This window comes from Fundulus heteroclitus, chromosome 1, assembly GCF_011125445.2.
Source record: "Fundulus heteroclitus isolate FHET01 chromosome 1, MU-UCD_Fhet_4.1, whole genome shotgun sequence".
Lineage (NCBI taxonomy): Eukaryota > Metazoa > Chordata > Actinopteri > Cyprinodontiformes > Fundulidae > Fundulus > Fundulus heteroclitus.
The window spans coordinates 14,667,593-14,690,639 of NC_046361.1; the positions used below are offsets into that span (position 1 = coordinate 14,667,593).

Sequence of the window (23,047 nt, forward strand, 5' to 3'; positions counted from 1 at the left end):
ATAGACTGAAGCCACTAATGGATCGCAAATATCAACAAAATACATAGTTAATGTTACAAAACATTCACATTTATTTTAGTCTGTGGGTGTTTGAGCTCATCCTTTTCTGAAGGACAACAGCATGTTTAGGGCCATTGCAATATTTTAGCCATGTTCTCTATACCAAAAAGTTTTCAATAATGCTGTGTTATTTTGCACTTCTTTGCTTTAAATCTCTTTCTGTAATCGGAACGGCTGAATGGAGCTTTTATCCAGCTTGCACCAAGAACTTATTAGGAAGATTATAAAGAAAGAAAGTGCAGCTAAGCTTTTTGTTTGATGAAATACTCCCTCATTTACTCATTTCTCATTGTGTGCTAAGACACTGCCCGACTTTACGAATTAAACCACCCAAAGTCAGGAACAGTTTTGGGCAGTAACACTGAAACATATTTAACACCACGCTACCTGCGTCTTGAAAATGTCCTTGAATACAATCACATCTTCATCAATACACTTATTCATACTCAAGATAGTCATTGTTAAATCTTTTCCTGTCTCTGCTGGGGTTATACGGGTTTCCTACATATTTTTCCTGTAAAAAGTTAAAGATTTTTTCAGCCTCATCTTTCCCTGTACTTTTTGTTTACCTCATGAGATAAAATGCTAAAGTTCAGTATGGCAAATATTTCTACAGGAGGCGAACTTTAAATAAGCATCTTGTCGCTTATTTATAGCAAGGACACATGGAAGCATGCAAAGTAAGAAGGAAAACCACCAGAAGAATGTTTTTCCATACTCTTATTTGCCTTTTCTAAATACCTGGAAAACAGTGACATCATATTCTACATTTTCCTTTTTTACTACTTGCTTGTAACTCTTTTACTTTCAGGGTGAGCGTTTAACCGCTTTAAAGCCATGGAGCTGGTGGTGGATTTCTGCAGGCGCAGACCACCCACACTGACACTGGTGAACATCCAGGGAACAGACACTGAGATAGTAGACTCTTATAAGTAGCAGGGTGTTCACCTGAACACTGGACTGGAGACACAACACTAATACTCATTGAAGAATAAATCTTTATTTGTAACTGCAGTTGCATACTCCAACAAAACTTGTGTTCTGCATTTAACTTATTCCTTAGGGAGCAGTGGGCAGCTTTTGCAACACCTAGGGAGCATTCTGGGGCTCAGGGTCTTCCTCAGGGACCCATAGTGGCAATATTTGGGGTTTGAACATGGTACTTGCACTGTTCAAAGAAAACAAGCACACTGCTCTAATCAATAAGCCACCACTTGTACATTTGCCCTTACTCTACAATTTCCCATACTGATTTTGTGTTTCTATATTCCCCCCCCCCCCCCCCCTTTGTGTGTATCTGCAGGCTCCATCTGCCTTTCACTTTGCTGCTGACACACCTAAATTTAACCACCTCGGAACAATAAAGGATATTTCTTCTTCTAACTGCATGCAGAACTACAATTAAACAAATACCAAATTCAGAAGAAGAAATAACATCAGAAGAGAAAAGGAGCCATTCGACAGTACTATGTTCTCTAAGTCCACACTTCTGATTGAGCTTTAAATGGCTAACTTTCTAGATTATTCTGACACAGAGCGGTGCCCTTTTAAACTTTAAGTTGGAACGGTCTCCAGGCCAAAGATCTTAATCCGCACTAATTAATTACATAATATGTCTGCAGCTTCTGGCTTACTATCTCTGTCTTTCACCATCGTTCGTTCATGCATTCATTCACTCTTTTTGTAATGAGGCAATCAGCACAAAAACAGCACATTGTGTTTTGGATCACTGGAGAGAAAGGTGCCCATTCAGGGTGGTTCATAAATCTTAAACAAAACATCTGGGAGCAGAAATGCAATGACCTACTCTGTAACACCTATTATTAATCAGTGTTTTCATGACAGAAGAATATCTGCATTAATTTCATACTAAGAGTTTTATTCAGAAATGGGGGTGGGGTGAGGCATGGGTCTCCACTGCAAGTTAATATTTGCATATGGATTTAATTTAAATATTTTTTTTGGAGATGCACTAATTTAAGATTTGTAAACAGAATTAAATTCTGAAATTGGTATCAACAGGTTAGTTTTAAAAATCTTTTTACAACTAACCTGTTGATACCAATTTCATTTATTTGGAGTTCTACTGTAGGGCTGCAAATAAAACACTTTTTTTCTACTAAATTAATTACATTAAAAACTGATCTGCCTTACAAATAGAATATTTACAATCATATAAAACAGTTTTCAGCCCAAAGTTAGAACTGTCCCTCTTATCTGCATCACAGAAAATCTAGAATTACAGCAAAATCCTCCAGGTAATGTGTCAGAGGTATCTGTATGAATCCCAACTAAAATTAAGTATCTCCTTTACAGTTATTAAACATGAATTATAACGGGAAAAATGATTCTTTGCAGACCTGGATGTAATAATCATAATGTCAAAAATGCTTTTTTTCTATAGGATTAGGATTAGGATTCTGTAGGACAACACCTATGTCTATTGTATTATTTGAGAAGACAAAACTCCAATAAATAGTTACACATTTGATAAATTAATAAAATATTAATTAATATATTGTAACTTTTGAGAAGCCTTAAGAATACTTTATATCATAAATAATAACTGTTCTTATCAGAAACTAACCTGGCCAGCCAGATTGATAATGTGTAGCAGTCTAGTTCTGCACATTATCAAGCTTGTTCTGCTCCATTTGAATCTGTTTTGGGGACTGGAGGGAATTTAAGTTGGACTCTCTGAGCTGACTAGTGTCCACCTACCAAAGGTTAGTTTTAGCAAATCCATCCATCCATCGTCTTCCGCTTATCCGGGGTCGGGTCGTGGGGGCAGCAGCTTCAGTAGGGAGGTCCAGACGTCTCTCTCCCCGGCCACTTGGGCCAGCTCCTCCGGGGGAATCCCAAGGCGTTCCCAGGCCAGCCGGGAGACATAGTCCCTCCAGCGTGTCCTGGGTCTTCCCCTGGGTCTCCTCCCGGTGGGACGTGCCCGGAACACCTCTCCAGGGAGGCGTCCAGGAGGCATCCTAACCAGATGCCCGAGCCACCTCAACTGGCTCCTCTGGACGTGGAGGAGCAGCGGCTCTACTCTGAGTCCTCCCCGGATGACTGAGCTCCTCACCCTATCTCTAAGGGAGAGCCCAGACACACTACGGAGAAAACTCATTTCAGCCGCTTGTATCCGGGATCTCGTTCTTTCGGTCACGACCCAAAGCTCGTGACCATAGATGAGGGTAGGAACGTAGATCGACCGGTAAATCGAGAGCTTCGCCTTTTGGCTCAGCTCTCTCTTCACCACAACGGATCGGTACAGAGCCCGCTTCACAGCAGACGCTGCACCAATCCGCCTGTCGATCTCCCGCTCCATCTTCCCCTCATTTGTAAACAGGACCCAAGACACTTAAACTCCTCCACTAGGGGCAGCACATCCTCCCCAACCCGGAGAAGGCACTCTACCCTTTCGGCTTTTAGCAAATCACGGTATCAAATTAAAACGTAAGCAGGTGGCATTGTGAGAAACCTCAAGAAGATAAGCTAGTCAAGGCACTTCTTGCTGTTCTATTATCAAAAAAGAAATCGTGGATTCTTACTAAACAGACGTTTCAGCAGCAGCTGTGCATGCGTCCTCCTGCACTGCCATGTTTATGTTGTTCAGCTGTGGGCTCAGCCGCTCTTGCTTTCATCGCACCGGTAAGTCCCGCCTTAAACCTCAACACTGCAACGTGATTGGCCCAAACCGTTTTTGGTTCGGACACAAACAGATGAAGCCGGAGCGGGATCAAAAATACTAGCCAGGATGCCTTCGTAGAAACTACACTTTTAGAACTTTAGAGTTTTAGCTACCTGCAGGTCGTGGATCTTTGCCAGTGAAGCTTAAAATCCGCCGATTCCAGTCTGCAACCAGTTTCTCATTGCATCTCTACTAAATTAGACAAGTGTGTACAGTTTTAGTTTCAAGTACAGCGAAGAAATGGCAAATGGCTAATAGTTGAATAGCGCTTTAACAAGTCTGATGATCCCAAAGTGCTCTACACCAGCAGGGAATTCGGGTGAAGTGTCTTGCCCAAGGACACAACGACTGAGACGGTCGGACCCGGGGATCGAACCGGCAACCCGCCAGTTGCAGGACAAACTCCAAGTTTAAGTTTTCTCTGTATATTGAGTACAGATGATTATTCCACTTCAAGTGGACCCCCTCTCTCAGTAGATCATGAATTAACTGTGATTAACAACATCTTTTGGTTCCGTTTTACCAGCCACAGCCAGGCCGGATTTGTGGCATGTAGAATAAGACATGAGAGAGTTCTCACGAAGATGCAAAAAGCATCACATCATGCCCTGATCCAAAGATATTCCAGAACAGATGGAAAACAAAGTCAGTGGCATCCATTAGTCTGGAAAGGACTGCAGTATATCCAAGTGAGATTCTTCAACCACAAATGGAAAACCATGGAAAAGTGGTTTCCTGGAGTGGTCGGTCTACCAAAGCTGCTTCAAGAGTTAATTGACAACTCATCCAGGAGGTCACAAACCAGAGAAAACCATCTAAAGGACTATAGTCAGTTAAGGCCAGTGTTTATGATTCACTAAAATAAAAGACACTGGGGGTGTGCAGTAGTGGTAGAGTAAGCGCCCCATAGACATCTTAATTCAATTCAATTCAATTCAATTTTATTTATATAGCGCCAAATCATGAAACATGTCATCTCAAGGCACTTTACAAAGTCAAGTTCAATCATATTATACAGATTGGGTCAGATTATACAGATTGGTCAAAAATGTCCTATATAAGGAAACCAGTTGATTGCATCAAAGTCCCGACAAGCAGCATTCACTCCTGGGGAACCATAGAGCCACAGGAAGAGTCATCTGCATTGTACATGGCTTTGCTGCAATCCCTCATACTGAGCAAGCATGAAGCGACAGTGGGAAGAAAAACCACCCATTAACGGGAAAAAAAACCTCCGGCAGAACCGGGCTCAGTATGAACGGTCATCTGCCTCGACCGACTGGGGGTTACAGAAGACAGAACAGAGACACAACAAGAGAAACAAAAAGCACAGAAGCACACATTGATCTAGTAATCTGTTCTACATTAGATGGTAGTAGCGGGTGAAACCTCAGTCCTTAGTCCTAGACTTAGCCATCTAGGGGTGGGGAGGGGGGGGGGGGGGTCACAATAATGTACATATATACCTAAGGTCCTTTCTGCAGTTCAAATATTTTTTTTCTAGAAATTGCCTGTAAAGACTGAAGAATAGTGTCTTTGTTACAATTTGTACTGTCCATAAGCTGTCAAGTCTACGTGTAATGCCAAGAACAGAAAAGTCCACAAAGGTGTTGCTTGTTTACTGTGACTGTATGTACTTTTATGCCCTGCAGTCACACTCTCATTATGTTACACCATAATTGGGCTGCTTGTTACAAATGCAATGATGTAACCAAGGCGGTCCATATGACTGTTGTGATATTTCAAGTAGCTATAAAACCGCAATAACACTTAAAACACCGGGACATGGGTTTGCACATTATATTGAAGCCTGAATATTTAATTTAATCTCCACTCTACGTTCAGGGTTGGAGACTAAGCAGCTCCACTATACAAATGGATTTGTGTCCCTCATTATCTTATCACTGTTTGGTGCTTCTGTGTGTGCTTCTGTGTGTCGCCGTGGAGACGATGGTAAACAGCAGTAGTGGGAGGAGCGGCACACACAGGACTGAATGGGGCCAAGCTATCAGGGAGCTGCAGTGTCCCTGAGGAGCATTAAATTTTCAGCAGGTATGTACCTGTCTGGGGTGCATCCATACAATATTGGAGGTACAAAGCCCAACACTGCCTGCCTTATTCTTCTCATCTCATAAGTCTCGATTTAGCTGTAGTGAGAGACCATATTTTGTTTAATTGCATCAGACATTAGTAATAAGAAGTCTTCCTTTATTATTTCCCATTTTCTCAACAACCAGACAGTTTTGATAAAGCAAAGCCATAAAGTAACAGTCAGGCTACAGAAACCTCCCGTCTTCAAATGCCAACTGAAATCCCTGAATGAATGTTGCACTTTAAACCATCTGGGTTTCAGACATATTGTATAATGTGCAGCCCATGTGCTGTACATTGTTTTATTAAAACATAGAAACGTACCAGTTGGGAGGAACCAATCAATGAGTCAGTGGGCAAAATCAACCAACATTACCATGATGAGATCTGATCAGTTAACACCGGGTCCAATAACTCAAAAAAAGGATTTTCTACTTCATTCACTCAGTGAATCAAAATGGAAAACTTTCACTTTTCTGGGCCATAAACTTCTCACCAAATCACAAATCACATTCCTACCTGTATCAAGTCCATGCCTATCAAGGAAACTGCTGCCTTTTTTCTTTAACTGTCAGTGTTAGCAACATTCAATTTCCAGGTTCAAATAAAATTAAAAACAAATAGGTTTGTGTGTCTTTAGTTCTTAGGAAGAAAAACGCGATTGGAAACCATTGGTATTAACAGGTAAGATCTCAAAGAAAACTTGAAATTGAAATTGGTATTTGCCCTGAAAAGGCTGATCAGTGAATGTCATGTTTCAAGTTCCAGATCCAGCCTGATGTTCAACAAAGCTCAAAACACAAAATCAACCTAGCCAGCTAAGCAAAACATTGCTGTTAGGTGACTATCCTCTTTTTTCAGTCTGCGCTTTATTAAACCCGCCAGATACCTAAACCTGCCCAATGTCTATCAATTAACATTTTATGTCTGCGCTTGTACGAAAACAATAAACATTTGTTATTAACTTGTATTGCTAGTATTAGCCAAGTTGGTCAGTGAACTTGGCGGGGTGTGACCTCATTTCCTGATCTGATGTGGTAGATAGATAGATAGATAGATAGATAGATAGATAGATAGATAGATAGATAGATAGATAGATAGATAGATAGATAGATAGTCACAACTGAATAGCTAAAATTACAACAGAATAGCTATAATATACTAAAAGAGCCTACACACACATCCAAACACAGAGTAATTTCAGGTACATTGGTTGTTTTGGATGGCATTAAGTTTGGTTATTGCTGTAGGGTATAAACTGGTTTTAAATCTATTAATCCTTGTGGTCATTACTCTGTACCATCTTTCCCGATGGCAACAGTGTGAACAAATAGTGACCAGGGTGAAAACTGTCTTTTATAATATGACTTCTCTGGGAAAGCCAACGCAGCAATACTTAACTGACAGGTGTTCGATCCTAAATTAATTTTTAACAATTATCCCTCTTTTTTGGCAATATTAGTCACAAATCTGATTGCAAATCTACCAAAGTTACTAAAACAAGAAAATACCAATAACAACCAAGTTTAAACTGAAATTCACCATAAAAAAATTAATCTAACCTGGTTGCTAAAGTACTTTTAGTTATTGGAGGCAATTTGCCTGTCAGAAACAACTGTGTGCAGGTAACCTTTTATGCAACCAGCCTTGTTTAAACATAATTAGACTCAGCAATAATTACGGGTGTGGTTCCTCTGTCAATGGCAAGTGGTGTCAGCTGCCCAATGGGCCAACATTGTTTGATCAGTCCCAAAAAGTGTCTCCTCTGCTGTACATATGTTAACCTTCTGAATATAGTCTATGATTAAAGCAGATCTATTTCTAAAGAAGGGTATTTTGTAAAGGTATTCTGTGAATATAACAAGATAAACTTGGTTTCAGGAGGACTTTATTTCAAGTAGAGATATCTGAAACCTATTTGCGAAGTGTTTAAAATTAGGTAGAATTGTGTCTGTATTTACAGGTGTGTTTGACCAGAGCTATCCCCAAAGATTCAGTAAGTCACACTGCACAGCAGCTCATGCACAGCACTGGCAGGGGATAATGTCAAGATATAAGAGACTGCACAGATCCACAGAGATCTAACAACAATTACTAATCACATTGATTATACTTGCATTCACCAGACCAGGGGTCTTCAACCCTGGTCCTCAGGAGCCACTGTCCTGCATGTTTTTCATGTGTCTCTAACTCCACCACACCTGAATAAAATAATTGCATGACCTCCTCCGTTGTCATCGAGGACTGCAGAGGCCTGATAATCATCCATTTATTTGGGTCAGGTGTGTAGAGGCAGGGAAACACCTAAAACATGCAGGACAGTGGATCCTGAGGACCAGGGTTGAAGACCCCTGCACTAGAACAATATCACCAGATTTTATAGACCTATGTTGTATGGTCATGGCTGAAGCAAATGACGGCGCTATCCTTGTATAAAATAACTAAATGTTGAGGAAAATCTGCTCTGAAAACTAGAAATGTTCCAAGAAATTGGATTGCCCTGACCGTGTCATCAGATAATCTGAGACACACCATAGGTAAGTGCAACCAATTTGCGTTGCCAACAGAATTGTTTGCCTTTTGAATTTGTTACTGCAGGAAAATGACAAAGTTAGCTATTTTCAGAACCTATGCTTAAAACGCAGAGGATACTCAAAAGGTATGAAAAGCTCTTAAAAGGAAGGGTTTCCTGCAAGGAGGCTGCACAGTAGAACAGCTGGAGGCACTGATGCCTTGCAGAGTGAAGGTCTCTGCTTGCACAAGTTCTCTCTAGGTACTCTGGCTTTCTAACATAAAAAAGTGTAACTGTTAGATCTCTTTAAATTGCATGGATTTCTGTCCTGTAATGGACTGGCGAGCGGACCAGACCGGACCCCACCTCTCGCCCAATGATCGCTGAAGGTAGGAAACAACCCCCTCCACTGAGAAGCAATAAACAGGTCCAGGCAATAGACTGTTTGATGTTTTCTACAACATCTTGAAACATGAGGCATGTCTGCAGTTCATCCAGTGAGGGAGAACACAACTTTCATCAGATAACAGGAAGGCTGTTGGAACACTGTAAAGTTGCTGTTTTATTCTTTTGGTCTCTGTCATGAAATGAGCTGGATTTGGAAATGTTGCAGCATCGTGGTAAGGATCTGTGCTTAAGCCGTTTAAAAAAATAACATTAACATAATTAAAACCATTTATTGTTTCTTTTTTAAATAAAAAATTGAATCCGGTTTTCTAGGTATGTCACTTTAATACACAGTGAGATGTTCATAACCAGTGCTCAAAATACAAATAACTAATGACCGCCAGGAACACTAGACAAAGTATTTTGAATGTTGTTCTTATATTGTCCAATGTTATAGATAATGAAGAGCAACTGGAATTTATGTTGGCGGAGGCTGGAAATAGGTGACAATGTTTAGCAAGTTTTGCTAAACATTGCGAGTTCTTTAGTATAGCCTAATTGTAAATTGAACAATTTAGTCTTCTGTAAAATCTGGTTGACCAAAAACCGTTATCTATCTTAATTTTCATCTTGGCCGTTTGCAGCATCTATTCAACAGCATTAATTGACAAGATTTTAGCCTCCGTGTAGGTCCTGCCAGATGAGCAACACATTTCCACCCTCTTTGGATGCATTCACGCAAACATTGGCAGCTTGGCCCTGTAAACAAAGTCATTTGTAGCCTCGGCTAAAAATAGCTCTAAAATCCTTTACATTACCCAGATTAAGTCATCAGAGATCAGGGGAAACGGGCAACTTCTAAATCATACTTGGTGTAAGAGGAAGCAAAAGAAGCATTTTGAACGTTGTAAGGACAAGACTTACTTTGGGCTTTGTCCCAGTAACAGTCGGAGCGAAGCCAGGTCTCCCTTGGCAGCAGCGTAATGGACAGGTAGGGCTCCTGTATCGGTGGAGGCCCCGGCGTCCACCTCACCGCTCTTAAGCAACCACTCGGTGATCTCGTGGTGACTGAAGCGACACGAAAGGTGGAGAATTGTGGCTCCTGAGCTGTCCCTGTCCTGCAAATTGAACCACATGGACCAGACTGAAAAAAGATTTACACTCACACACTTTTCTTTTTTTTTCATTTAGAGCATGATCTCTCTGTGGAAACCAGTAAAAGCAAGGTGATCAGGGGACATATGTTAGAAAATACGAATTTCACAACACTGAATTAAGATTATATTTTCTAAGTTGTAAAAATAATTGTTCTTCCAACTGAGGAAGCAGATACAAAGACAAAAGGACCCGCCGTCCCAATTAAAATTCCTCCTGGCTTTGCATGGGTCAAACCCTTTATTTTTACATTGTGTAGCACAATTTTACTACAACAGGGCAGTAAACAAAGGCTCTTTTGAACCTTCTCACTCGAGCAGAACTTCGTCAGATGTTGCATTGGTCTGTAGTTTTTTAATTTATGTGGCATATAACTCATTGGATTAAAATTTGATGCTTAATTCTACATCACTCCCTCTTGTTTCTCATTTGGGAGTTTCATCTACAAATACAGCACATTTAACCTATTGGGCTTTTCTCAGATTTTGTCACAGCTCCATCTTGTTTCACTGCCTGATTTGGATTTCTTTAATTCTGGATTCTCAATCTCTGGAACACACTCAGGTTAGTTCCTTTTCCATGAGGTAAAGTCGTTTTCTTGGGTAAACAACTTTGTACATGTGGGTCAGCTGTGTGTCTTGGTAATCTCAGACCTAAAGATTTGTAATATAAAATGTTGGTAGCAACAATTGCAATCAAGCATTTACAATGACTCACACTGGGTCTTCTATATCACTGACGGATGCAGCCCTATTGGAGGACTGGGTGGACGGACAGCTCAAGGAAATGATCCAACATCCCTAACACATTAAGTCCAGACTTCGACTAGACCACTCTAGAACCTTCATTTTCTTATGGGACATTCAGAGGAAGTGCACTTTGGGTTGTGGTCCTGCCGTGTAACCCAAGTGTGATTAATCTTAAAATCATGAACTGATGGCCGGGCAACCTCCTTCAGGATTTTTTGGGGGAAAGCAGAATTCCTACTTCCATCGGTTGCAAGAAGACATCCAAGTCCTGCAGGATCAAAGCATCCAAAGAACTTTTCTACGCCCCCATTTTTTAAGGTTTGTGTTAACTCTATGCCCGATGTGTTAGTACACCCGCCAGTGCAATGCATCAGATGGTTTTATGGGTGTGTTTGTGATGCTAGTATTAATTTAGGTTGGCCAGCTACCCCTGGGAAGGTTCACCAATGTTCCATCTTTTCTCTAGATGTGCATAAGGGCTCTCAATCTGTGATAATTACCAATGAGTCTGTTTCACATGTCTTGAGCATGATGTGTTTGGTTTTTGTGATCTTTTAGCCTGATTTCTTGGTTATACGGGTCTGGCAGTAATCAGACCTGGGTATGGCTACTGAACCAAACACATTTTGATAATCAGAATCAGAATCAGAAATACTTTAATAATCCCAGAGGGAAATTGTTGTTTCACGGGTCATTCATGATTTAACAAGAAGATACGTGATATTTTCACATACAGTCAGATTGGTCTGGATATTAACATCTGAAATTAACTGTTTAATTTCAGTCAGATCTGCTTTTACTGTAGTTATCTTTGTCTGATATTCAAAACGGATTGCCGCTCTGAAATATTTAAGTGACAAACAAGCAAAACTAAACGTCTAACCTTTACCACAGCATTTAGTAAAACTTTTTGGAAACACAAGCTGGATCTCTTTATTGACAGGGATTAATATGCATGTACTGGGAACACATGGTGTAACTGACTCAGCACGGGGTTTAAGTCACCATGTGAGGGTTTAACCATTGTAGCGCCAAGCACGCTGCCATATTTCACATCAACTGAGCTGATGTTATGTTTTTGTGACCCTCATTAGACACTGTCAGTGTTGTATAAAGGATATTAAGTATGCAAATTAAGATTTGCATATCTCATCACCGTGGTAACATCAGACTGTCCATAATTATTAACTTTTTGCACATATTTTAATGCACTTCTAATCCTGAATGTATGTACAAAGCCACCTGAAAGTATTCAAACACTTAGCTTTTTCCACATTTGGTAAAAAAAAACAGGCCTATTCTACAACTGACCAGAACTTACCTTTCTTTTTTTTAAATTAAGCAATACAACCCAAAATGAAACATTTTCAAACCAAATGTTTAATATATTTATTAAAACACTAACATTTAAACATAGATAGCAGACATAGACGTATTTACACCCTTTGCCATGACACTGGAAATGGAGCTCAGATTGACCGATTTTCCTGTGACTGTCTTTGAGATGCTTCTACAACTCGATGGGAGTCCACTGGTGGTACACTGAGTTGGTTGAACATGAGTTGGAATGGATGACACTTATACAGGATCCAACAGTTCACCATGCATATCAGAGCAAAAAAAACAATCAACGAAATTGAATGAATTGTCTGTAGACCTCCCAGACCAGACTGCGTCAAAGCACATGTCTGGGTAAGGATACAAAATCATTCTGCAGCATTGAACGTATTGGACTTCCTGGAGCTGCTGAACGCCCAACCCGATCTCAGATAAGCAGCAAACAATTGATGGATGGTCTCCATTATTCAGAAATAAAATAATTTACCTCCATGAACCTCTCTATATCCGGCTGCCCAACTGAACACAGTCAGGGAAGACGGGCCTTAGCCAGAGAGATGACCAAGAACCCAGTGGTCACCAATGTGGAACTCTGATGTTCCCTTGTGGAGATCGGGGAACCATAAACCAACCATAGGTTTATGGTTTGTGTTCGCCACCAAACAGATCTTTAGTATGCAATGGCCAGATGGACACTAAAAAGGTGCATTCTTGCCTGTTTGTTTTTTTTACCTAAGAGATTATCAGAGCAGGAACAGCAAATTTTAATGATTCAACAAGACCAAACTTTGAATCCCCAGTGTCACGTCTAGAGAAAAGACTGGAGACCATCTGTTAAAACAGGTTTTCATTTTGCCATTTTGGGATACTTTACAAAGCAAACTGTACTCAAGTCAGTTTTAGAATAAATCTCTAACGTATATATGGAACACAGAAATCATGTTTTGCTTAATTTGACTGCCCTATACCGTATTCTTTTGCTGAAAATTTATTTTATTCACAGCCGCTTCTCTATTGTGTACTCAACCAAAACTACAACAGAAGAGCCTCAGGGAAGGTGTTCGTTTATTTGAAGAGCTGTTACCATCATTTGTAGATGATAATAATAAATATCTACAAAAAAACACCCAAATTCAAAGTAGGCTAGTACCTAAAACAGTTTAGGTCTGTGTAGCCAGTGTTCCTGCTAATGACAGCTATACGAACATTAACTTATTTTCACTGATTAGGCATAACTTTATGACCACCTGCCAAATAGCAGGTTGGTTCCTCTTTTTTTGCCAAAGAGGGCAATGGCCCTTCAACGAATGAACTCCACTGGTATATGTATTCATATACAACATATCTTAGGCTGATTTAGGGATCATTGAAAGTCAGTACAGCAAACATCACAGATAAACGTCTGGTAAGCTGACAGTACTCCATCAGCTAATGCTTGATTCATTGGTGATTATTAACTTTTTGCAGGAAGTCAGCATAATGGGTGAAGTTATCGTCAGCATTTACAAAACCACAGATTGGTCTGTGGTTCTCTCACCAGAAGGGAGAGAGATGTAATCTATATAAAAACACAAAGCAGTCTAACATGTGAAACAGAATGTCCTGAATCCATGGTTCTCAAACTCTGGTAGAAGAACCATTAGTTGTATTTTAGCAGCGGGCAGTGTGACTTAATACGGTACTTTGCAAGGTAACTTGGAGGTGATGTAGCACTAAAAGGCTCCAACAGCCATAAATTCCCAGTATGAACTGGAGCGGATTACAGTGAACCAGGAGCAAGCTCCGGTTTGTTCTTATGAAGTGGTCTACTTACTACTGAAGTTGGAACTTGGATGTAGGAATAAACCAACGTAGGTTACTTTCAGTTCCAAGTCAGAAAATCAAAGATATATTTTAATGTATGTGTTCAGTGCCCAACGCAATTAGTAACAGCAATACAAGCTAAAAACATACTTTTTCTATAGCTGTACAAGTAACTTAGTTACTTGTTTGCTAAAGGAGACTGAATAATGTGTAACATTGTTACTGAAACACAAATAATAAAACTATAAATGAACTGTTTATCTTGTTGCTATCACAGAGTGTGGATTGGAGGGCATCTGTAATGTATTCTGAGGTTTAGTTTAGTTTAGTTTTTTTCCCACTTGGAATCTGACTTCAGGTTAGGCGGTAGGGTTATTTTTTTTTTTCCAACTTAGAAATGTTTTGAAACGTTATCTTCAGAGTAAATATGTAAACGATATGGCTCAACCAAACATGCAAAGCCAACAGACCTTCCAAGTCATGATGGACTACTTCTTATTTGCTTATACCAAAATATTTGAGAACCAATGTCTTAAATCAAACTGTATGTCTCTTATTAACCGTTATGTGAATCTATAGTCTTTTTGTCACATGAATAATGATAATCTCCCATGGAGTTAAAGTCAGGTCAGAATGAACAGCACTGAAGTGTTGCCTGCTTCAGGTTACTCACCTCCGGCCGGCATCCCCCCTGCGTCAGGAGCCACTGTAAGCAGGCCAGGTTGCCCGTGGCCGCCGCGTCATGCGCCGGAGTGGCCCCGTTGTTGGCCAGGCAGTTGCCCTGCAGCCCTGCGTCCTCCACCAGAAAACGCAAGCAGGTCAGCTTCCCGGCCCGGGCTGCGTGGTGGACCGGCGAAGCCCCCAGCACGTCCTTCACCTCGCCGCTCAGGACCTTCGCGGCTAAGAGCGCTTTGAGCGTCTGCACGTCCCCTTGCCGGGCCGCCAGCAGCGCCCTGTCGCCCTCCGCCACCATGGCTGCTGCAGGCTGCTGCTGCTGCGGGGAAAGGCGGCTCCTTCTCTCGGCTGCCTACTTTGACCCCCCACCCCCCGCCCCCCCGAGCGAGTTCACCGGGTGGTTAGCAGCGTTGCACCCATAAAGCCTCCGATCATCTCAGTCCCCGGGTTAATTCTGTGGACGGGCTTAGTTATTGCTCCATGGGTCTTTACTGAGCGATGATGAGCGGATTCCGTCCCAGAAATAAATATATAACATCATCTTATTTTTTTATTTTATTTTTTTACATGCTGAAATAAAACTCACCGCATTCTCCCATATTTATAAATGAACTAACCTCTGTTTGCTGGCTGAGTTATCCGCTTCAGCTCTGCCTGACAAGCAGGATTCTCCTGATCACCTGTTGCATAAGACCTTCTAAGTCCTGCTTGATTTTTTTTTTAATTGTGCGTTACTTATTACTGTTTTTCTTTCTAGTTAATGTCTCCTATCATGTGGCTCGAAGAGTCTGGGTGTTGTTGTTGTTGTTGTCGTTTTTTCTTCTTCTTTTTCTTAAAGCAGATGGCGACATGGGACTGAGCGCCTGATAAATAATCCAGAAGGGGGAGGACCGCTGAGCCTGTAACAAGTTGCTGTTCCCTGAAAATCGGCTCACATGTTAAAGGAGCAGTACGCACCAAGATGCTGGAAGTTGGCTCTGGTGAAAACAATGATCGAAACGTGGGTGTCTGTCTATCTGTAGCTAAATGCTGATTTGAGATGGTTTTATGGTCTTTATTTATTTATTTATTTTTCAAAAACATCCAGTGTCGTTTGCAAAACTTCACCAACATAAATGCTGCATTAAGATGCTGAACACCTGCGGCTTGCGCATTGTAGACTTCCATCTGGTGGCCTTTTGTAGAATTAGTTCTAACAAAATAATTATTTTTAAATAATAGCCGTATATATTAAAATGTATTATCTTCTTCTGTAGTGACAAGTCACATAATCAGGCTGTATTATTAACTGTAACAGTTTGCCAACAATATTGTTGGATTTTTTTTTTTTTTTTTTTTTTTTTTTTTTTTTGCTCCAGATGGCTGCTCCACTTATATTGTGATAAAATAGTTCTAATGAAATTCAGATGTCTTTTGTTTTATTTTGTATTTATTTTGTATATCATAAATTTTCAGCACTTTCAGTTTGCAGTACTGTACATCTTCTGACCTATAAAGAACCCAGAACAGTTTCTTCCTACAAAAACTTATATAATAACCCCAACAGCCACTTTTGGCCACTTCAGGGTATGTTATTCACAATAATATGACTTAGAAGACTCAGAAATATTGAATTAACAGGAAAACTGTATTTAATTTGTTGATGAAGTCTGCCCTGTTGTTTTCTGTTAGGCAATATGACTGTAATGTAAATTATGCTGACTTACAATTTTTGAGAATGTATTGTAAAGTAACATGTTGTAAGCCATTATTTTACTGGATTGCTGATAATACCACAGTTTCACTGTGAAAACCACTAACTCTGCATTGGCAGACTACAGATTGCTTAAGATGTAATAAACTGTTAAAGAATACAGTTACTTAAATACAAAACAACAAAATATGCTCAGTGTGTGAGCTAGTCATGAAGAGGATGCAATTATTTTACGTGCACATCTTGTGTGGTGACAGAAGTAATTTTTTTTTAACCTTAATCAGCCATAAACTCTATATCGTACCGGTTCGTACAAAGAACATGACATTTTGAATTGAGTCACTCGACCTGTACCTGTACCCATACATCCAAATGTGCTCATTGTGTCTTTCTTTGGTTAGTACAGTATCTCCCAACCAGGCCTCAAATGATGTTAAACACGATGGTTTGTAAAATACAATAAAAAAGGGTGATGTTACTTTACAATATGTACATCTATGGAGTTCATTAGTGCATCTCCCCTTTTTTTTTTTTTTACCCTGCTATAGCTCCAGTACTGCTATAACAGCAGTACTTTTCCTCACCAAATGGTGGCAGTGAAGCCTCACATTCTAAAGTCCACCTGTAGTGTTCACCTGTAAAATTGTTGGACGGTCATGTCCCCCAATTTGGTTTTAATAAGCCCGATGAACCATTTCACACATGGTTTGTATATGGAGTAACACAAGAGAAGGCTAGTACCAGGTGTGATCTCCAACAGTGGTACCTAACTTTTTTGCTTCTGGCACACAAAGTAACTGTAAACGATCTGTGGTCCAGACAAGCGGATGAGTAGCCTATTACAATAAATCGACTAAACAAGGATAGGCTAGGGCAACAATGCAAACACTCCCTATTGTCAATATATTGTGTTATACATTTATACCTACTGTTTTATTAATTTCTTGTAACTTTACAAGGCTAAATCTGCTTTCAATATTATAAATATTTGCTGTACATACTTTCTGATAAGGACCTAAAACGAAAATTTCAAATAGGTGCAACATAGAGGTGCAACGCGCACGAAATTAGATCCGTTTTGTTAATATTTTAACTTCTGTTTGCTGATTATTGATATATTGTGGGCGTTTAAAACAACATCTTCTTAGCATCACCTGGTGTGACGCCGGCACCCCTTTCAGATTAGTCTGATTGATTTTTTCCGCTCAAGCTGTTTATGCGGTTGCTTTCCCTGTGGACGGAGGGGTGGGGCGGGGTGGAGAGGAGAGGCTCGTGCCTGGCGCGTGCTTCGCCGTCCCATCTGTTGCACGGCCCCAACTGTCACACACACCGCGCGCCAGTTTTGAAGGCTGGGGAGGGGGGAAATTCCCACGAGCGGACTGATAGGTACAATTCCCCAGAGGAAGTGGGCAATAATGGACCTCTAACAGGCTTTAAGGGGGAGCGCAACATAAGACGCACCCGAACCCAGAATATCAAATGGCCCGCAATGGCGCAAGGAGGGTATTCTGTAAATAACAGGACACATTATTATGGCGTTTATGCTTAGTTGATTCTATTGTTTTCCTTAGTCTTTTCAGCCAAATCAACGTACTGTTAGGCTGTATAACAACACTGAACATGCAAAGTAAAAGTAAGCTTTTTTTTACAACTCTTGTATGGATTTCTGTATTTTTTTACATACTCTTTTTTGAACAAATGCATAAGGCAAAACCTATACATTTTATTCCTAAAGTGATATGCTAGGATTTAGATTCCCTGTTTATTCATTACTATGTAGCTTTGCCAGTTATTATTCTTGTTTATTGTAGTTTTTGAAAAATATTGTTGTTCTTATAATTATTTTTGTTGCAGTTGTCATTGTTATCTGAGTGCTTCCATCATTCTCCATCGCTTTTGCTGCTGTGCATGCTGGAAAGTTGTAAGCTGAGGGACAAATAGAATTATTCTATTTTATTGTATTATGTATTTTCACCCAATTTGCTTTCTCTCACTATAAATCCAAAATAAAATAATTTTAAAGTAAAGACCAATAATTCAAAATGTTACTTTTTGTATTACATTGTATCATAATGTACCGCGCCTTTAACAGTCAAAATCCGTCTCCTAAAACAGGGAAAACATTGACTCAAGCATTATTTTTGAAAGCAAGCCGGACCATATGCAGCTGCGTTTGATGGCTGCTGTCTTACAGTTTTATCGAGTGTTGTTAACAGTGGAGTCTTTTCTCAGCGGTCTTAAAAGATCTTCCCACAGACGTTGAACCAGCCAAGAGTTAATTCCCTTTTGAACTGGAGAAGGTGGGATGGGAGGGGGGGGGCGGGGGGGGGGGGGGGGGGCTGCCAACGGCTTTTTTCCTCCTCCACCGCGAGCCTGGGAAAGCCAGGATATATCTCGCACGCGTCAGACGTGCGACTGTTATTCAAATTGGACTCAATTATTCTGCGCGTGGGCCCCATATCTATTGTATGTTCACATCTGCTCCTGCGCGGGAACATTCAAATCAGGACGCGCCCAGCTTAGGTTCAGGCCTCTTGAACGTCAACGACCCATGTGATGGTTTTTGATTGTGGCTTTAAACAATGTCTCTAAATGAAAACAAAGCTCTCTGATAACATTATATACCAGTTATACAATATTTTACATTTTGCAACCGTTTTTATCGCTATTTTAGCACTTAAATGAGACCTGGAACCTGTTATAACTAGGCCTATATTTAGATTTTTAAAAATTGCCATTATTAACACAAAAAATATTTTCTTTATTTGTAGATTATTATGAAATTGTGACCACAGTGTCCCAGTTTTGCAATTGCGTTTGTCCGGAAATAATGTCTGGAGATAAATCTACAGAGCAGCTGCAGAACAGCTCCTCACATGCAGGCAAACCCCCAGTCGGTTGGCGCGTGTCACGCTTTTGCGTGGGGCGCGTGCAAACAGACGTCCATCAATCTTGGTTGGAGTAATAGGTTTTCACGATTTCATCTTTAACAGCCCTTGTATTAATTTTATGACGTAGGCCTACGACTCACGTAAATCTTTGACGACTGTTTGAAAAAAGTAATAGTTATGACAGCGTAAACCTCCGTTTCAAGAAGACGAAGTACAACCGTATTTAATACAACTGCATTGAAAATCTCATCCTCCATGAAACAGCAAAATTGCAGATTTATATATAAAAAACACACTTTAAATCAACATTAATCCCACTGATGTGTTTTTGATCAAAAAAGAAAGCACACCACACAAAACAAGGTTTATTGAGCAATTAAAAGAAGCAACACACACAAGAGAGAAATATTCTTTATTCATACATTTCCTTCCTTCCTTCCTTCCTTCCTTCCTTCCTTCCTTCCTTCCTTCCTTCCTTCCTTCCTTCCTTCCTTCCTTCCTTCCTTCCTTCCTTCCTTCCTTCCTTCCTTCCTTCCTTCCTTCCTTCCCTCCCTCCTTCCTTCCTTCCTTGTGTCTTATCTCTGATCCTTTTTGGAGTCCTTCCTCCCTTTCCTCCTTAGTCCATCTTGTCTGTTTGTCTTTTAAGTGACATGGGAGGACATTTGTTCAGTTGGTATTACAATAATAACCTGAAGTAAATTGAATTAATGTTTTTTTTATCAGCACTAAATTAATAATTAAGATAACTAAATACTTATCATTTGAATTACGCTGCTATTTTTCTAAATACAATTAATCAAATGTTATTGCATTATTTTTCTGACGGCACCTTTTAAAACACTCTGAATAACTAAATGGTTTATTATTCAACCCCCACAAATATGTTGTAATTCTATTTTTTTTTTTTACAGATCCCGGTGAGTTAATACTTGAATCAATGAAAGCTTTTCTTTTCTCTGAAGGAACTGAGCATATTTTTTTGAAGATCTAACACAAATATACCTCTTTGGTGACCTCGACCTCCCCCTTCAGCCGTGATGCCCCTCAGACCGCGACTCAGTCATCCGTGAGCTGCAATGAGAATAACTGTGGTCAGACTTTCTCACACCCAGACTCATTAACAGCCGGCAGACAGAAACAGGTCAATTATATATAAACAGGCGTTTAAAGACTGCAACACAAAGAGCTAAAACCTATAATGACGCGATTGACTAGATCATGGTTTGATTTATTTAAAAAGGAAACGTGTTGTAACTCTGCAAAATATTCCAGAATGGCTTCAAATCCACGGGACAGTGCTCTCTCAGTGTGCGAATAAAAAAGTATTCTACACTACATTTAATCATAATAACGAACAATGATTTGATTATAGTTAATATTTACATGTGAAATAAAACGGAGAGGTTGTATGCGGTGTTCAAAAGTCATAATTAATGTTTCTCTATAAAAAAAACAACAAGCTCAATAATAATACATAATAATATTAATACTACTAATACAAATATCATTAATCAAATCACGAATTACCAGGGTTAGATATTATATACACACACAGCCAATGATGATTGGTTTAAATAAGCAGAGCTGTTATTTGTCTACACAAATTAGGAACATTTTAAAATAACATCTTTTATGAAATAATAAAAAAAAAAAAACATACCAGAAGTTGCGCTGTGGCAGCTCAGCTGTCCATGTGTCCTGCAGGTCGCTCCATGCTGCCAGCCGAGTTGTATTGAGCGCCGTTTTTACACCATGAGGTTTGGGGCTCAGTGACAGGGACGCTGCTCTTTGTGGGCGGACACTGCGCGCAGACCACGCCCGCTGCTGAGTTGAGCCTGTGCACTGATAAAGGTGATTTAATAACAAAATAAAAATGACTTTATTTTAGTTTTTATGTGTTTTTTGTGTTTGTTTTTCGCAGTGGATCCGTTCTGTTTTAACTAAATAAAAAAATACAACTGAAATAACAGAAAATCTGAATATTATATGATAAGATTTTTTTCCACACTGCAGTAAAATTAACATTGTTTATTGAATTGAAGTTGTTCTGATGCTAAGACGATTTAGATATTTAAAGCACGGCCTGTGAATATACGTTGGAGATTTTTACGCGCACATTTCTATGTGGACTATTTTGATTTCCCCTCGGACAGTTCTTAATGGCTCCTGCGTCTCTGTAACATGGAAAATAATTTAGCGGAGAGGAAAAAGCCATCTGCTGCCATTGTTCCATGAGGCTCGTGCTGTCCTCGTGCCCCTGACATGGCCGGACAATGATTTCCCCTCAATTAGGAACCAACACGCTCTTGTAAACCGCTGCTCACCTCACAGGGCTGCTCTGCTACGATACTTTGACAAAAAGAAAAAGAAGCAGGCTTAAAAGTTTCAGCTTCGGTGCACCATTCACGCACCGCGCTCATCGGCAGCAGCAGAGAGACTGACGGGAATGTTTGGATCGCGCTCTGAAGCGCATGGGTAAAGACACTGTCAGTGATGGAAACTGCAGCCATTGGTGGAGAAGCCCATGCGACGCTGACAGCTTACCTTCGTAGAAGTTTAGGAGAGACAAACAAAATAAAATTTGCATGACCAGATGCGAGCTTTGAGCTTGGCTTTTGGCTTGGTGAGGCGTCCTTGGGCATTCAAATCCTGTCTGAGCCATCAGGCAATGCGCAAAAATACTCGCCGCCTCTAAAAAATGGACACGACGCTCAAGAACGATGCTTTGCGCTGCAATGGAGTTCCTATTTTTAAATTCTAATGAAGACAAAGGATCCAATCAGTGACTCGTCGTCTGGAATATAGTTTATTAGAGACAATTATGTCTTTACATTCAGCGTTTGAAAGGCATTCTTTACCCTCAAGTCTGAGAGGGAACTCTTCATTTGTAATGCTTCAGTGTTTGTAATATAGACTTTTAGTCATAAACAGCCTCGCCTGGTAGTGCAAAAAGCTTTTAAAATATGTTCATATATCGCCAATGTCATGCGATAAGATCTGAAACAACTTAAAATTACCAGACACATTATGATCAGATTTATGTTTGGGCATTTTATTGAAATTCTAAGCAAACCCATCCTCTCCTGTCCCATAACACGTCAATTAATGAGACGCCAACGGAGCTTAGACTGAATCAAGTGACGTCAAATGGATGCCATAGGTTACATCAGAAAAAAAAAAGCCTTAATTTCCTTTGTGGCAGCAGAAGCGTTATGGCGTTGGTTCACAGGTCAAAAGCTAAGAAAAGGTTTTCAGACGTTTTTGTTTTGCACCACTAGAAGACTGTATAATGTAAAATATGTAGGTACTTTAATAAGGCTAAAAATACAGTGATAAAACAAAAAGAAACTCCACAGTAACAAATTGAAAGGCCAGTTGGTAAAGATGCGTTTTGAGCTGCTTTTTAAGAGACCACTGATTCCACTCAGGCTCATGGAAGAGAGTTCCAGAGTCTGCAGCACCAAATACTCATTTTTCTCCTTTTGTCTCCTTTTATCTTTATCCTGTCAGCCTGGTGCAGAGCATAACCAGCAGGTTGTGTTCAATGAAGCCCATGAACATGGGCATATAAGGATTTAAATGCTCATGGATACATTCTGGAACTTGTCAATGTAAAGCCTTAAAAATCAAAACCAGAATCTTTAAGTGAACTTTGGAATTATTATGCAGTCAGTGACGCTCAAAAACTAGCAAGATGACATGAAACTTAGCCAAAAGCCTGTCAAAGAAAGTTTTTTTTTTAAGACAAGTGAAAAGTAAATTGAAGTCTTCCAGATGTGATTAAAAGAATGCACAGATGACAATTTCTAGTTCAGTGCGTGACACAATGGAACTCGACTTAGCAATATTTATGATACGATATAAGCCATAATGTGTTATGAGCCTTATGTCATGGTGTTGAGGATTTTCATGTTTTTCATAGGTTTTCCAGTTTATTCGCGTGTTCTTTCTATATTTGGGTTTTTCTTGTTCCACTCGTGTTATTAGGCTTTCTCCTTCAGCTCTGCC

General features: G+C 40.0%; 1 protein-coding gene and 1 long non-coding RNA gene across 7 annotated transcripts in view; both read right to left on the reverse strand.

The window, feature by feature from the left end:
• espn (espin) overlaps positions 1-15,484 on the reverse strand; it is a 64,542-nt gene extending 49,058 nt beyond the window's left edge. For 4 of the 6 annotated variants that reach the window (XM_036136022.1, XM_036135999.1, XM_036136010.1 and 1 more), the window contains exons 1-2: positions 14,454-15,484; positions 9,660-9,853 (exon numbers count right to left, since the gene is read on the reverse strand). In XM_036136022.1, the coding sequence (XP_035991915.1) occupies positions 9,660-9,853; positions 14,454-14,753 (494 nt within the window). In that variant the 5' untranslated portion in view covers positions 14,754-15,484. The remainder of the gene's footprint in view (positions 1-9,659; positions 9,854-14,453) is intronic. The other 2 variants (XM_012877266.3, XM_012877262.3) reach the window with 1 other exon arrangement.
• A 4,137-nt stretch (positions 15,485-19,621) lies between these two features.
• Positions 19,622-21,459, reverse strand: LOC118562988. Its single transcript, XR_004930943.1, has 3 exons — positions 21,364-21,459; positions 20,700-20,874; positions 19,622-20,110 (listed from the first exon to the last, which is right to left on the reverse strand). It is a non-coding gene; the product is annotated as an uncharacterized LOC118562988 (long non-coding RNA).
• Positions 21,460-23,047: the final 1,588 nt, after the last annotated feature.